The sequence below is a fragment of the Pelophylax lessonae genome, assembly GCF_965119305.1.
Source record: "Pelophylax lessonae genome assembly, chromosome: 2".
Lineage (NCBI taxonomy): Eukaryota > Metazoa > Chordata > Amphibia > Anura > Ranidae > Pelophylax > Pelophylax lessonae.
In genome coordinates, this window is record NC_138769.1 from 665,829,440 (window position 1) to 665,845,748 (window position 16,309).

At 41.0% G+C, this 16,309-nt stretch overlaps 1 protein-coding gene across 1 annotated transcript in view; it reads left to right on the top strand.

Moving 5' to 3' along the window:
- The window catches only part of GUCY1A2 (guanylate cyclase 1 soluble subunit alpha 2), a 376,801-nt gene that overhangs the window by 89,288 nt on the left and 271,204 nt on the right, over window positions 1-16,309 (top strand). Inside the window, exon 2 of the mRNA XM_082245350.1 lies at window positions 15,921-15,982. Coding sequence (XP_082101476.1) covers window positions 15,921-15,982 — 62 coding nt within the window. The remainder of the gene's footprint in view (window positions 1-15,920; window positions 15,983-16,309) is intronic.

The window sequence follows — 16,309 nt, forward strand, 5'->3', positions numbered from 1 at the left end:
ATAGACATGGGCAGCCAGAAAGGTAATACTGTACCTATTCTTTTATAGGGAGCTGCCTTGGAAATTTTTTTGAGGCAACAACAGTGTCGCTTCAAGGTAAACTAAATGAAATAACAGCAGGGTTAGGACCCTGAGAACACATAACTATTTAGTTTGGAAAAAGGTAAATGGCCATCAGCTCAAATACTCAAAAAAAATTGAATTTTTAGAAACTAACACCATGGACATGTTCATTTTTAGAGAATCATCCAAAACCTTTTTTTTTTTTTTTTTTATTCAATTATTCATTGTACCATCCCTGTCTAATATAGTAAAGCATTCCATAATTTAATAAACCTTTTTTTTAAGATATCCTTCCTATATGGAGGACAACACCTCCCTTTCTTTCTTACATACATGACTAATGTCTCCTAGTCCTTTGTACCATCAATGGGGTAAAAAGATAATCTTCCAGAGTGTCATCTTGACCTTGGATACATTACTACATATTGATTAGATTCACTGCTAAATCTTGCCATCCCTCTAATTGAAAATTTACATTATAAGCGAGATCTCCAATACCTTTTATTAATTAGAACGCCTGCCTCAGTTGTCTATTCAAATCACATAAGTCTTTGTTAGAGAACATTGCTCAAACATGCTCTCCATATTCAAGATGTGGTCTTACAAGTGACTTACACAGGGGCAATATTATAATTGCTCCCAACTCTTTTTATCTTCCTTTTAATATATATCGCATGTTATTTGTTCTTTCAGCTACTGTTTGATATTGATTGGTGCTGCTTAGCAAACTGTTAATTCATTTTTTCAAGTACTTCTCCGGGTCTGTTTTCCCAGCCATTTTTAAGTACAACTAAACTCTTAAAAATCGTTTTTAGGTTTTGTAGCTCATTGTTAAAAAAAAAAAAAGGGCACTTTTTTTTTTTTTTTCTTAAAATATATAGTTTTACTTTGTTCATGCATTCTATTTCTACAGTGTGCTCCATTCTGTAACTTTTAATGAACTTTTTTTCTGTAAATTTTAGCCTTGGTTTCCACTAGTGCGGCTACGAAGTCGTGCTACTTCTAGCACGACTTCGTAGCGAAAGTAAACTGCGGCTTCAGTGAGACTTGTCCCTCATATATAGAGGGAAGTCGCACTGAAGGCGGCTCAAAAGTAGTGCACGATCTACTTTTGAAGTCGCCGCAACTGAAGCCGCGGCAGTGGAAACGGGCCCCATTGAAAACAATGGGTTTTGACTTGCTGTGCGACTTGACATGTGTCAAGTCGCACCGCAAGTCGCACTAGTGGAAACCGAGCCTTAATGAACTTTCTGTGGATGTGAGCATGCTCAGTGTCACATTTTTAATTCAGTGACTACTCTGTGCATTGGGCCTGAAGTTTAACTTGGGAGTGAATAGGAAAGAATGAGCAGCTGCAACCAGTAATATTTGTCACCCTAGGAAAGGAAGTACCTGTAGTTATTCCTTGCTGGAACATTCACTAGGAATTATGTATTTAAAAACAGAAAATAAAAAGTGAAAAATGATATATATAATCAAAAAACATCATATTTGGTTAAAAGTGACCATGTCACCAGACCATTCTTTTCAATAAAAATTTTCTCATATAGATCATACAGTATAGGTAGTTAACGTATTTTATGCAAGTTATTAACCCGTAAAAAGCATCTCTTGTGTAGACATGCCCAAATCCCCAAGATTGCTGCTGGCCTCCGCAATCATGGATGTGATGTCAGCAGCCTCAGCAGGTTCAGAGCTGTCATTCAAGTGACAATTTTAAGTATTCCCTTTTCTCCTTCCCCAGGGGAAATGAAGACAAGGACAGAGTAGCTGGGCCAACATAGAGAATAATTATACTCCACCAGAAGTGGAGGGGGCTATTACGTGCAAGCAGGGAGGGGATGTGCTAGCTCTTTCTGAAGTAGTCAAATTTTAAAACAAGTAACTGGTTATTCATTCACAAAAAAGATACAAAATAAATAAACATACACATAATCTGTGACAAAGTCCTTTATAATGCTAGGTCTATACTTGTGCGGGTGGTGCCTGCTTCGGGTCCACACCTGTTCCCGCAGCCGCGGCCACCCGCACAAAAAAAAACCACAGGAGGTGCGTGGGGGTACCATTAATCCTAATGGCACCCTCATGCATTGGAAAATGCTGTGCGGTTTCCCTGCACGGGGAACCGCACTGCATGTACGTTTTCCATGCAGGACATTTTTTCAAAAATGGAGTAGGGATTTTTCCAGGCATTTTCAGGAGCACAGCCAGGGCCGATGCTAGACTATTTTGCGCCCTAGGCAACTGGGCATGAATTTTGTGTCATGCCCAGAAGGGGTTTGGTAGTGTGCCACACTGGGATCCCAGAAACCTTAAGACAGAAACTGAAGGCCCATGGGACTTTGAAGAGACACATAACGAACCTTAAAAATACATAAATTGATTTAATGAAAAAATATATACAGTATATCGTGGTGAAGTCCCGCTGCCAGATTACTTCGGCTCCAGACTATTGAGTCCTAGAATTCCATCTTCTGGCCTTTATATCTGGAGGCTTTGTCTGTCTATTTATTGGCTTGATATTCCTTCTCTACCCAACTCCTGGTGGGAAGAGTTGCACTTTTAAGAGCAGGAAGGCTCTTTCTTTTATTATGCTATGTTATCACATGGACGTAGAGGAACATTAGTGGTTATATGAGAGGATTCTGATTATGGCATTAACTACTCATATCTGTGTTTCTCCTGATGAAGTGAACTATTGAATTTGTGAAATGCGTTGAGATCTATACAGCACAGATTGATAATGACATAGTATTGGAATGTCAGAAATAGATGAAGTGATAATTTGTATGTATTTTTTCATGTAACAAATTTACGTATTTTTAACAACTGTTGTGTGTCTCCTCAAAGTTCCATGGGCATTCAGTTTCTGTCTTTGTGCACATTTTTGAGGACTGAGACACGCTTGGACTCCCCATATATCAGCTCAGTTTCTTTGTATCACAGAAACCTTTGTCTCTGCATGTCCTGACTGCGGAGCCCTGACATTGGCTCTCACATTCTGGGCCTGTTGTGGGGTGTGCCAGGCCTTCCTTTTTGAGGTGCTCCCAGTTGGACTACCTGATACCCTGCCAAGACACAATGCACTATAGACCATTACTGCTAAGGTCACCACTGGGGCAGACATAGTACAGCAGATGGTCAGAGACTGCAGACATAGTACAGGAGATGGTCAGAGACTGCACACATAGTACAGGAGATAGTCAGAGACTGCAGACATAGTACAGGAGATGGTCAGAGACTGCAGACATACTACAGGAGTTGGTCAGAGACTGCAGACATAGTACAGGAGATGGTCAGAGATTGCAGACATAGTACGGTATATGGTCAGAGAATGCAGACATAATACAGGAGATTGTCAGAGACTACAGACATAATACAGGAGATGGTCAGAGACTGCATGCAGTACAGGAGAGGGTCAGAGACTGCAGACATAGTACAGGAGATGGTCAGAGACTGCATGCAGTACAGGAGATAGTCAGAGACTGCAGACATACTACAGAAGATGATCAGAGACTTCAGACATACTACAGGAGATGGTCAGAGAATGCAGACATAGTACAGGAGATGGTTAGAGACGGCAGACATACTACAGGAGATAACATGAAACATATTACACGGGACACAGACAAGAACACTTTATAGTACAGCAAGGAAGGGGTTAAACCTCTGACAATATTTTTATTGCTGTTCTTGTGCCAGGGTCAGGCATTTTGGGGTAGTCTCCTTCCAGTGGTGTCACATAAACAGGAAGTCTCCCTCCAGTGGTATCACAGGGACAGGAATTGATGGGAAGATTCCTTCCATTAGGGTCACAGAAACCCAAAGCGAGGGAAAGACTCCTTCCAGTGATGTCACAGAAACAGGAAGTCTCCCTCCAGTGGGGTCACAGGGTCAGGAAGTGAGGAAAGCCTCCCTTCATTTGGGTCACAGAAACTGGAAGTGAGGGGTAGTCTCCCTCCAGTGGGCTCACATGACAGGAAATCTCCCTCTGGTGGGATCACAGTATAGGAAATGAGGGGAAGTAAACACCAGGCAGACTACTCTCCACTCTACCTAGAACACAATAATATGAAGGTTAGTAGTTAGGCTGTAATGATGACACGCTGAGTCCTGTGCTTCCCCAGCACCTCCTCCTGCACACTGACTCTGCATGTTCTCTCTGTTTTATGGGGGGTCGGGGGGATGGAGAGGATGGGACCTCCTGATAACACAGCAATCATCTCCTCTATACACAGACCCTCCCCCCATACCTGTCTGGTGCACACAGCCACAGAGGATCTGACTACAGATTCAACTCCATCTGTCCACCTGATTGTCTGCACACCAAAGACACACCACCCCTACCAGTCGGTGGACTGAACAACCACCACCTGACAGCACAGCCACAGAGCTCTATACAGCTACATTGAAACCACTTGAGCTGTCTTCTGGATGAATGGACTGAGCCACGTGAATGTCTTAGCTGCACCCTCATAAGGCTGTGCTTTAAACAGCCCCTCTCTTTACCTCTCCCGGGGACTTGTTGCTGGGGAGTCTAAGCTATTTCCAGGCACAGCCTCAGGATGAATTGTTTGGTCATTGCTGTGTAGCAGAAGTAGAGAGCAGTAGCGCTAGCTCAACCCACCTATGTATGTGCCGGCAGAGATGGAGGATTAGGCAGTCTCTCAGCACAGGTTCCGGGTGGCTTAATACATGAGTGACAAGTCACAATTATGTGAGAGGAGCGGGGAGCAAGGGAGTCGGTAATCAAAGTGTTATGTTGTAATGTGTATGGGGAGATTGACTCACTCCTGTGGATGTGTATGCCGGCTGATACATTGAGTGAACTCAAGGCTTTACAGAGACAGGTGCTGAGTCTTACAGAGCCAGCGCCATGGCTGCACCCTAGATGGCAGTGCGCCCTAGGCAGCTGCCTAGCTTGCCTAGCGGTAACGCTGGCTCTAAGCACATTAGCCCATTCAAATGCGCAAAATGTTGCTCCAAGAGCCTTTACAAGTGTTAACCTAGCCTGAGAAAAAAACATGCCCCATGGTGTAAATCCATTACCAATTAGACCATTCAGTGATGTACATCCATCACTTAAAGAAAAATAAACCATTTTGCTAAAAAAATCGAAGTTTACAGGTACATTCAGAGACAACTGCACTAAAATTAGATATGTATGTTTTATTTTCATATATTGGGTGAAATCATCATCTTCCTTCTTGAAGAGTGTTTGGTTCCTCTAATATGAACTACAGATGTTAATGAATTGATGAGTTCCTTTCCATTTGCCTACCTTGCCCATGTCCTCCTGGGTAATAACAGAGCTAGTGTTAGACCATCTTGCCATTTTCAATAAGCTTAAAACATCTTGACACACAACTGTTGTACCATTCTGTCCTGAGGAAGCTGATTTTTTTTCGGTGAAACATGTTGACGTCAAGAGGACACTTTCTCCAAGTCTTAGCATATTCTTTTAATATTACTGAAGGACTACTGCATATTTAGTATTTAACAAATTATTTGGGGTTAAAGTTTATCTATGTCTATATATGAATGATTACAATGTATCAGAGTGTGCCTTATGTAAGGGTTACAGCGTTTTTTAGGGTATGACCCATATGATTTTTAACTGATTTGTGAAAATAAAAATATACATTTTTTAACAATGGTGTAGTTGTCTTTGAATGTACCAGTAAAGTCTGATTAGTTAGAAAAATAGGTTTATTTTTGGTTAGGGGTATTATATGCCTATGGATGTTGGTACATATGGTGCACTGTCTATAAATTTAATGTACATACATCATCAAGATGAAAGGCACCTGATGGCACAACAAAACAATACATGTCAACCCCTGGAGACGATCAGCTCCGGACTGACTCTCTCAACCAATGACATTTCCCCAGCTGGCAGCTAAATGTAAAACAAAGGGGCAAGGGATTTTGACTGATGCCTTTGACCAAATTTGGTCATCAAGACCATATTTGGTCAATAATGTCACCTGGGATGGCCGCCCACCAGCTTACCAAGAATTTGAAGCATGCAGGCTGGCTGGCAGCATTGCCAAGATGCTGGAGGCTGCCTGCATCCTAGCAACTAATGGTATTATGGATGCTCTGGTCAGTTTTCTGATGGCAGCCCGGAGAAAGCCAGACAGGGACTCAGAGTGCCATAGCACACCAGTTGAGAAATACTTATTTAGGCCGGTGCTCTTTAGCCTTTAGAAACCAGCATTTTCGGGAATACCTCTAAGACAGGAGATCCCTGTTTTACATAAATGTAAAATCCCATGAAGGAAGAGACAGAATAAGAAGCGTCTCAAATTTTTAACAGTTCTTTAGCACACTTAATCAGCCCCCCTCTTGGCTGCTGATTGGCTAGGTCATTAAACATTTATAACACAGAATGCCACCGCTATAATACAACCTGCTACAGAATGCTTAAACAGCAAGTCACCACGAAAATACGCGCTATGCTTCGAGATCACTCCTTCTCAGGTAAAAATAGATTGCAGCCCACTGCATACTACAGAATCACACAAATACAAGACAGGGGATAGGTAAAAATACTATCTCTACAAATACACATCATTTTGTCAATATTCTTCTGTAAGGTTAATATCTTTATGATTTGAAACAATTATTCATAATGGTACTCTGCATGGTGGGTGTTCGGGGTGGACCATAGCTCTGTTTTGGGGGCCACTTTTGCCATTTTTAATTTTTTTTTCTTTTGGCTGTGATAAATATATACTGTACATCTGTTGGTAAATATAATGTTGACTGTCTTATTTCTCTACTTTGTATTTGTTTAAGTACAAGTATAAATTTATCCTTGCGTAAATGTACCGTAAAGACCACAATGCATTAAAGATTTTTTTCATGCTGAAGAAGTGAATGAAGTCAAGGAAACCATTTTGTTGTGAAATGTTTTATATAGTTATATAATGTGGTCCAAACTGTAACACATATATACAGTATCTCACAAAAGTAAGTACACCCCTCACATTTTTGTAAATATTTTATTATATCTTTTCATGTGACAACAGTGAAGATATTACACTTTGCTACAATGTAAAGTAGTGAGTATACAGCTTGTATAAAAGAGTAAATTTGCTGTCCCCTCAAAATAACTCAATACACAGACATTCATTTCTTAACCTCTGGCAACAAAAGTGAGTACACCCCTAAATGAAAATGTCCAAATTGGACCTAAAGTGTCAATATTTTGTGTGGCCACCATTATTTCTAGCACTGCCTTAACCCTCTTGAGCATGGAGTTAAGCAGAGCTTCAAAGGTTGCCACTGGAGTCCTCTTCCACTCCTCCTTAATGACATCACAGAGCTGGTGGATGTTAGAGACCTTGCGCTCCTCCACCTTCCATTCGAGGATGCCCCACAGTTGCTCAATAGGTTTTAGGTCTGGAGACATGCTGGGCCAGTCCATCACCATTACCCTCAGCTTCTTTATCAAGGAAGTGAAATACTGCCCTGCGGCCCAGTCCCCAAAGGAAGGGGATCATGCTCTGCTTCAGTATGTCACAGTACACGTTGGCATTCATGGTTCCCTCAATGAACTGTAGCTCTGTTTGCGGGCTTTCTTGTGCATCATCTTTAGAAGAGGCTTCCTTCTGGGACAACAGCCATGCAGACCAATTTGATGCAGTGTGCGGCATATGGACTGAGCACTGACAGACTGACCCCCCACCCCTTCAACCTCTGCAGCAATGCTGGCAGCACTCATACGTCTATTTCCCAAAGACAACCTCTGGATATGATGCTGAGCACGTGCACTTAAAGCAGAGTTCCAGCCTAACCGCACACTCACCTGTCCCACGGTCCAGCGATGCGCCGTCTTCTCCCTCTCTGCTCCGCGGCGCCGGCATCACTGATGTGGGCACCCAGCTGTGACAGTTTGCGACTTCAAAGCCGGGTACGCACTGCGCATGCGCGAGTTGTGCTATGCGTCGTGATTGGCCGGCAATCTTCTGGGACCTATGACGTGTCCCAGAAGATTGCAGGGAGGGAGGGAGAGAGGAGAACTTCCGCTCAGGGCGCCGCGGTGCTCCGAGCGGAAGTGGGAGCGGGTACATGTCAAATCTAGGTACCCGCTCCCCCCCCCCAAAAATGACATGCCAAATGTGGCATGTCAGGGGGTTAGGACTATTTAAAGCGAAAGTTCCACTTTTGGGTGGAACTCCGCTTTAACTTCTTTGGTCGACCCTGGCGAGGCCTGTGCTGAGTGGAACCTGTCCTGATAAACTGCTGTATGGTCTCGGCCACTGTGCTGCAGCTCAGTTTCAGGTTCTTTGCAATCTTCTTATAGCCTAGGCCATCTTTATGTAGAGCAACATTTTTTTTTCAGATCCTCAGAGAGTTCTTTGCCATGAGGTGCCATGTTGAGCTTCCAGTGACCAGTATGAGAGAGTGAGAGCGATAACACCAAATTTAACACACCTGAGACTTTGTAACACTAGTGAGTCACATGCCACCGTGGAGGGAAAATGGCTAATTGGGCCCAATTTGGAAATTTCCACTTAGGGGGTGTACTCAGTTTTGTTGCCAGCGGTTTAGACATTAATGGCTGTTTGTTGAGGTATTTTGAGGGGACAGAAAATTTACAATGTTATACAAACTGTACACTCACTACTTTACATTGTAGCAAAGTGTCATTTCTTCAGTGTTGTCACATGATAAAATATAATAAAATATTTACAAAAATGTGAGGGGTGCACTCACTTTTGTGGGATACTGTACATTTTTGGGGTATCTTTGAGTTTTTTAATCTTGTAGGCAAATAAAAAAAAAAAAACACACATATAATATATATATATATATACTGTATATTTTATCTAATGCAGTTAATACATTTGAAATAATTTTTAATTGAAGCTTTTTTTAGTGGTATTCTTGAGTTCTATATTTAAAATCTCTTGTTTTTTCAAATTCAGTTGTTCTACTTAGTTTCGGTTTTTCAATAAAAGCATCCACCTGTATTCCATCAACCGAGTTTTTGTTAATCAGACTGTAAAGATCTGGGTACAGTACCAAACTTTGGTCCATTTGGAAAAAATCCTGTTGGCAAGTATCATTTGTTTTCTGTATCTTGAATTCATGGCCATTAGAAAATAGGGATACTGGCAGCTGTTACTGGCAGTGAAGCCACTTGCTGAATAAGTCTACGATTTAGCATAAAAATGAAAGAATGATGAATGTATTTTGTGCTGACAAAGCTGGTAAAAATGTACCATCAAAAATGTATAATTTTTTGTAAGTGGCAGTCAGACCTTTGGTCATCCCACCATTTTTTCTTTTTTTTGGTCATCCCACCATTTTTCCTTTTTTTTGGCTGGAAGAAAAAAATATTTTTCTGCAGTGGCATAAGGGAAATAGCATTTTATCATCTGGGATTAAGGTGGATACCCTGATTTATGACGGTCCTTTCCCGACAAGATCCATTCCAGTTTCATTGACTGATACTGGGTAACACCAACTTTGAATGTTCTACTCAGGCACCTGCTAGTTTTTCAAGGTATGTAGATTTTTTGCCCCAAATACATTTTGTATTTTCATTTTTGTTTGGAGTTCCACTACAATGATTCAGAACTGTGTTCTGAAAACCACAGAAATTGCATTATCCTGTAATAATGGGAAAATACATTTTTTACCGTAGTTTGTGCCATTTGACAAAACATTGCATATGAGTAGGTGAGAATTACCTTTCTGCAGTATTTAAAGAAATCCCTTGGATTTTATTATGCCAGCCAAGGACATTTATAGACAGTCACCCCGTGGAGATGTTAAATGTAGGTTTCTCATCTACACACACATAATTTAACACCAGAAAAATGTTTTGCCTGACCCATTTCTACAAATTTCATCTTATTGTTAGTGTGGCTGGGAATCTATACCAGCATTCTGAATTTTTAGTCTATCCTCCATTGTGCAGTCATGCCAGGTATCTGTCACCTTCCCCCTTCCCAGTAAACCAGATATGACTCAATCGGGTCAGTTTCATCTGTATCCCAACATAGCTAGTAAATCAAATGATATCAGATCTTGCAGCCAGTGCCCTATCTATTCAGAAAAGAAACAGACTATAAGAAGTAATGGGATACATTTATAATGACAGAGCAAGTTACATTTGGACAGTTTCTGACTATTAAAAAAATATAGGCACATAGGTATGCAAGGAGGAAACGAGTCCAAATATAACTTTATTTGGGTGTTCAAACAGTCTTCCTTCATCAGGGCTTGGTATGGCTGAAAAAGATGTATGTTGGACTTGTAAAATAGGAGGATTTCTGTAGGGTATTAAGATTATGTGCGCAAAATATTATTCCAGACACCAGTTTTAACAGTATTTTACAAAACATATCTAGGTGGTGGAGAAAATAACAGAAGCTTAACAATAAAGGAATAGGAAGTTAAAGAGTAAAAAGAGTAGGGAAGCTCATGATAAACTTTTTGTTCAGAATAGACTAACAGAAGTGTTGAACGTGCAGCACATCAACAGAAGAGCTCCTCATAGTGGCAAAGAACACAAAAATGGGCGTTGGTGCAGTGACGGCAAATGCTGAGGCATGCATTGGTGCAGTGGCAGCAAGTGCAGAGGTGCATGTTGGTGCAGTGGCAGACACAGTGGTGCATTCATGAGGAGCTGTAACTCTAGATCAGGGGTCTCCAAACTTTCTAAGAAAAGGGCCAGTTTATTGTCCTTCAGACTTTAGGAGGGCCAGATTATGGCCAATGGGAGTAAAAAATGCCTCAGACTTGGTGGTCAGCGGTGGTAAAATAATTACATAACGCCTCTGGGCAGTAGGAGGTATCAGTATTAGTGGGAAGATTAATCTCCAGTGTTAGTGTCAGTGGGAAGAATGATGCCCCATCATTGGGATCAGTGGGAGAAATAGTACCCCATCATTGGAATTGGTGGGAGAAATAATCCCCATCATTGGTGCCAGTGGAAGGAATAATGCCCCCTCTATGGTGTAAGTGGAAGGAATAGTGCCCCATTGTTGGTGTAAGTGGGAGGAATGGCACCCTATGGGCCAGATAAAGACAAGCAGGCCACAGTTCAGAGACCACTGCTCTAGATGATGTCCTCTATGCCAGCAGCAGAGGTTGAGTGGGGGGAGGGTGGGTTGACTTTAGATATCAGGCTGGAGATTACAGTGCATGTGTAGGTCACAGTAGAAGCCGTATTGGGGGGAAGGGCCAGGTCAGTAGGGAGCTAACAGTGCCGGAAATTAGAGGGTCAAGTTTGATTGCGGTGAAGACTCATCTGCTGCAGGGACAATTCTGGATTTTTGGAGACAAAAGGAGTATAAATACTCGCATGATCGTGCCAAGATTTTAATAATTCGATATTAAATATTGTGTGATTGAAAATTAATTTTTTTAAATGAATTTAATGTTAAATATAATTTTAAATAAAATAAATAAATATATTTGACGAAAAAAGTTTTGAGCAGCTAGTCAAGACAACAGTGGGTTGTGATATATGTAAAATAGGTGGACAGCGCTCAAAGGTAAGTATTAAGTGATAATTATTAGTTGGTTATAAACATCTTTCACTAATTGGTTTTATTTGCCACTAAGTATGGCTGTTGTGGATGTCGCTGGTCTACATGTAAACATTGATACTTTGATGTAGTGACACAATGTTATAAGAGCCGGTTCACGCTGCCGCGACCTCTAAGTCGTCTCATAAGGGGCGACTTGTTAGCGCGACTTCAGCGCGACTTCAGCGCGACTTCAGCGTATTCAGCACAACTTGTATGATAGACAACTTTATACGACTTTGTATTTGGCCAATCAGAATATGATGGTTCTGGGTCATGCTCAATCACACAAAAAAAAGTTCTTAAAAATTGTCGTTTTTGATAGAGAGACAATTATTGACAAAATTTTTGAAAAAAAAAAAAAAAAAGAGATTTCTTTGGATTTAGTGTCTGGGGTGTCTAAAAAGTGTACCTGTGAAGTTTCAGCTCTGTAGCATGTCCAGAACTAGAAAAAAGGATAATTTTTCTTAGAATTTTTAGTAGCACAGGCATAGGGCTCCGCTCCACCTGGGCGTTTTTGTTGCAGGCATTTATCGGGCATTTTTGGAGGCAGGCATGACTTTTTTTGGATTTAGTGTCGGGGGGGGGGGGGATCTAAAAAGTGTACCTGTGAAGTTTCAGCTCTGTAGCATTTCCAGAACCAGAAAAAAAGATAATTTTTCTTAGAATTTTTAGTAGCACGAGCATAGGGCTCCGCTCCACCCGAGCGTTTTTGTTGCAGGCATTTATCGGGTATTTTTTGGGCGTCTTTGGAAGCAGGCATGCCTGCCTCCAAAGACGCCCAAAAAATCCCTGCAACAAAAACGCCCAGGTGGAGCGGAGCCCTATGCTCGTGCTACTAAAAATTCTAAGAAAAATTATCTTTTTTTCTGGTTCAGGACCATTTTAATGGAAAGTCGGATCACAAGTCGCTTCAAATAAGATAAGGAGGCGACTCCCATTGAAGTCTATGGGACAAGTCGGATACAAGTCGCCTCAAAGTAGTACAGGACCCTTTTCTGAAGTCGGAGCGACTTCAGTAGTGCCAATTAAGACGGCACTGATTGATTAACAATGCTTTTGTTGTGTCAAGCGACTTGGGGCGACTTGAGGGCACACAAGTCGCCTCACAAGTCGCGGCAGTGTGAATGGGCTCTTACCTTCCTGGTTGTATGTTGTCAGAGCGGCAGAGTCATTCGGTTTTTCTAAACAGTCACTCCACCTAGTTCCTCTGATCACTTTTTCCAACAAGTGTCCACTGGTGGACAAGGAAGGTGGGTCGTGTATAAAATAAAATGGAGAAGAAGGGAAAAGAAAAAAAGATTCTTGGTCTCTTTATTTGAGTATGACATATTTAGATTATGATCTATAACTGCCTACAAAATCATTAATGAAATTCAGAAACAGTCACCGTGTGGTCTTACAAAGTCATTGACATTTATCTACTAGAAAAGTTTTGTCACATGCCAAAAAGAGTAATTTTCAAAATTATATTGCGACCTACATAGTTCTCTATATCAGAAAATGGATGCAATCATCTGCTCCCCATCACGGTGTTTACTTGCTGTAACATATTTTTAAGCCTATAATAAAATGTAGGCCAAGCCATGAAGTCTGTGTTGTCTCCTGCAGAGAGAACTTCACGCAGATCAACTGTCTCTTTTTACTGCCCCGACATTTCACATGAAAGAAGCCTTAGGCGTGCCATAGACTATTCAATTGTGGAATGAAAGTTTGCATGAAAATTTTCAGTACATTCAAGGACCTGAGTGTTATACACCTGTCATCAAGTTACCTGGATGTCCAACTGATCACTATTGTTTATGCTGTACATGCTTTTATCTGGCTGGAGTCATGTAAGTGCAATATATTGCGAATAAACTACCACTCGTAACAGGGTTTTACACTATTAGATCATTTTTATTTATTGGGTTCAATACCATCTTTACGGGCCATCATTAGGGATAGCCTGAGACCCTTGTGGCTGATTGAATACCATTGCTGTTTGTCTCCTATGGTTGACCACTAATGGAGGATATACCAAGACATATGTGACCTTCCATAATAAAGGGTCCATACTCTCTGGGTAGAGTACATCTATACCCAAGGTGGTAGTGTTTACACGTGGTGAAGTTATTCCACTTCTAAAACAGCAAACCCAAGATTCTTCTCTTTGTTTTCTTCATAGATTGGTTGTCACATCATTGGACTTCACGTTTTTTGTTGTTCACAATTTTTCTTATGTTTCAACACTGGAACTTTTTATGATTCACTTTTATTGCTTTATATAGCGCAGCACACATTGTATTATTGTAATAATTGTGGTGGAAAATATCTCGCATTAATGTTGCAGCTGTCCTGATACACTTTTGGTAATATTTTTTTCATGAGCGCAGTATTGTTCTATATGTTTTTGTCACATTCAAGGACCTGACAAATGTTGGCCGAGTACTTCAAATGTTGTTTGCCTTTAACATTCGATGTTGGTATGAATAGACTTTCCTGAATGATTCACTGTTAGAAATTTTCCATCCTGCTCCTTCAAATTTTCTTGTCATTGCAACCGAAAATGATTGTCAGTTTGATCTTACTAGTAATGAATACAAAATCAAAAGAATGTTTTTATTAAAACAAACAATTTCAAAGGAAATTCTACTAGTGTATGGCCAGCTCCAGTGTCTGAAGTAGTTGGAAATGATGGGAATATCCATCCACAATGTATATGCTCGGTTCCGTGCACCCACTCCTGCATGCATGTCAAATTTTGAAATGTGGCTCTGTTTGTCTTTTTTCTGTGCACCGGCTGCATCTGCCCCCACCTCTATAGGTTGCCTGCACGCAGCTTGGGGCAGATGCAGGAACAATACCAAATGTGGCCTGCACACAGAATGGGTGTCAATGATCATCTAAAAGAAGTCTTGAAATCATGGTATTTATTTGCTGATCTTTTGCTAAGTTTGCAGGAAAGTGAGTCTTGCTGTTGCTCCCTTATCTTGCTGCCTTAGGAAACAGGCAGTCCGCGCCCCCTTCTATATACATTCCTGTACATCATTTATCATGACGCACCTCATATAAAATCCCAATTTGAATTCCCCCCTTGTTTTCTTCTATATTATGGTCCTGCTGTATGTGAATGGGCATTTTAGGCAGAGCAGTGTTTATTCTGCATTTATTCCAGAAAGATTAGAATAAAAAACAACACGTAGTGGTAATCCCTGGAGTGCCCACTGAAAATATGCCCAGGTCTCCCTTCCTAGTACAGAAGCTGCCAGTCACATGCACAGTTCCATGCACATGGAAAATACAGGCTTAGTCTAAGGGATGGATTTTCATAATTTATTGGTGAGTAACTAGAAACAGGGGAGGGGATCAGGATACTCCGAAAAAGGAGGACAAACTACTAGCACAAATTATTATAGCTGCAGACGCATATAAAGTCCCACAGTAGGTCTTACTCACGGTGTCCCAGGAGCTGACTGACACCCAGCTTCCACAGGTAGTTCCTTCTCCAAGGATAAGGATCTTTCTCCATACCAGGACTTCAGGACAGTGCCCTTCAGCAAAAATCTTTTAGTAATCTTCTCTAGGTCCCCAGCCAAGAACCTGCTGAAGCCCAGACTATGACCATTAAGTAAGGATAACTGCTTTCCAGGTGCAGCAAACCCAGAAGAACTGGAACCCTTCCTGAAGAGTTAAAAATACTCTGGAAATGCCTCCCTCCCAAATATTTATCACTTCCCCAGTCACCTCCGGAGCACCTCTTTCTAGGGATTGGCTGGGGCATGATAAACATTCAGATGGACATTTGACTCTCTCTGTCCTATATTCTGGAAGTTTCTCCCAGAAGCAGGTAGGAGAAATCAAATATCTAGCTAGAAAACCTTAAAAAGACCAAAAAAATTGGATTACTGCTCCACTGACTGCAGTGAGGCAAAAACATGAAATTTAGGCTAGTAGCCTAACTAAAGGAGGGCGCTATAACCCGATTACTCTTTTATACACATGTAGTTATTCAGTATTGATAATCCATGTAAGTGACTGTGGTAACTTTGGAACAGCTCATGCTGAGGGACATTGGTGGACAGACCCAAGGCTACAGACAAATATAATGTGCCTTTGGTATGCAAGACATGCATACTCACAGTTTCATTACAGAGTGATAGCTTTGTCATTTTTTACTGTTTGAACAAAGTATTACTTAAGCTGGAGTTTTTTTTAAGGGTATTACAAGGGTAAAATGAAATTATTTTTTATTGCAGGTAGATGTATATGGAGATTCATTTTCTTGTGCCCTTACTGAGTGTATGTTTTTTTTTTTTCATTCCACAGCCTCAGACCATTCAGCAGACGCTACAAAGAACACTGCAGTTTTATGAGCATCAAGTCATTGGGTAAGGACGAACCTATTAGCATATTAAAAACAGCCTCTCAAATACATGAAGTGTTCACCTCTGGATACGGTGAATGTGTAATGTTCATGTTTTCTCTTGTAGGACAAAAGCTTTCACCAAGAGCAATAATTGCAGGGGCAATTCTTGGCTCAGATATGCATATATTTTATTTTATGGCCTTAGGAATGGAAAATGACAATAGAGAATGACCTTGTTGCACGTTGAATATATATTAAAAGCATTATAAAATTTGGATGCATTACTATAGGAACACAAAGCTTGAGAAAAAGTATTTTGCAGTAGAAGTATCTTGCAGTATAAGGAGAG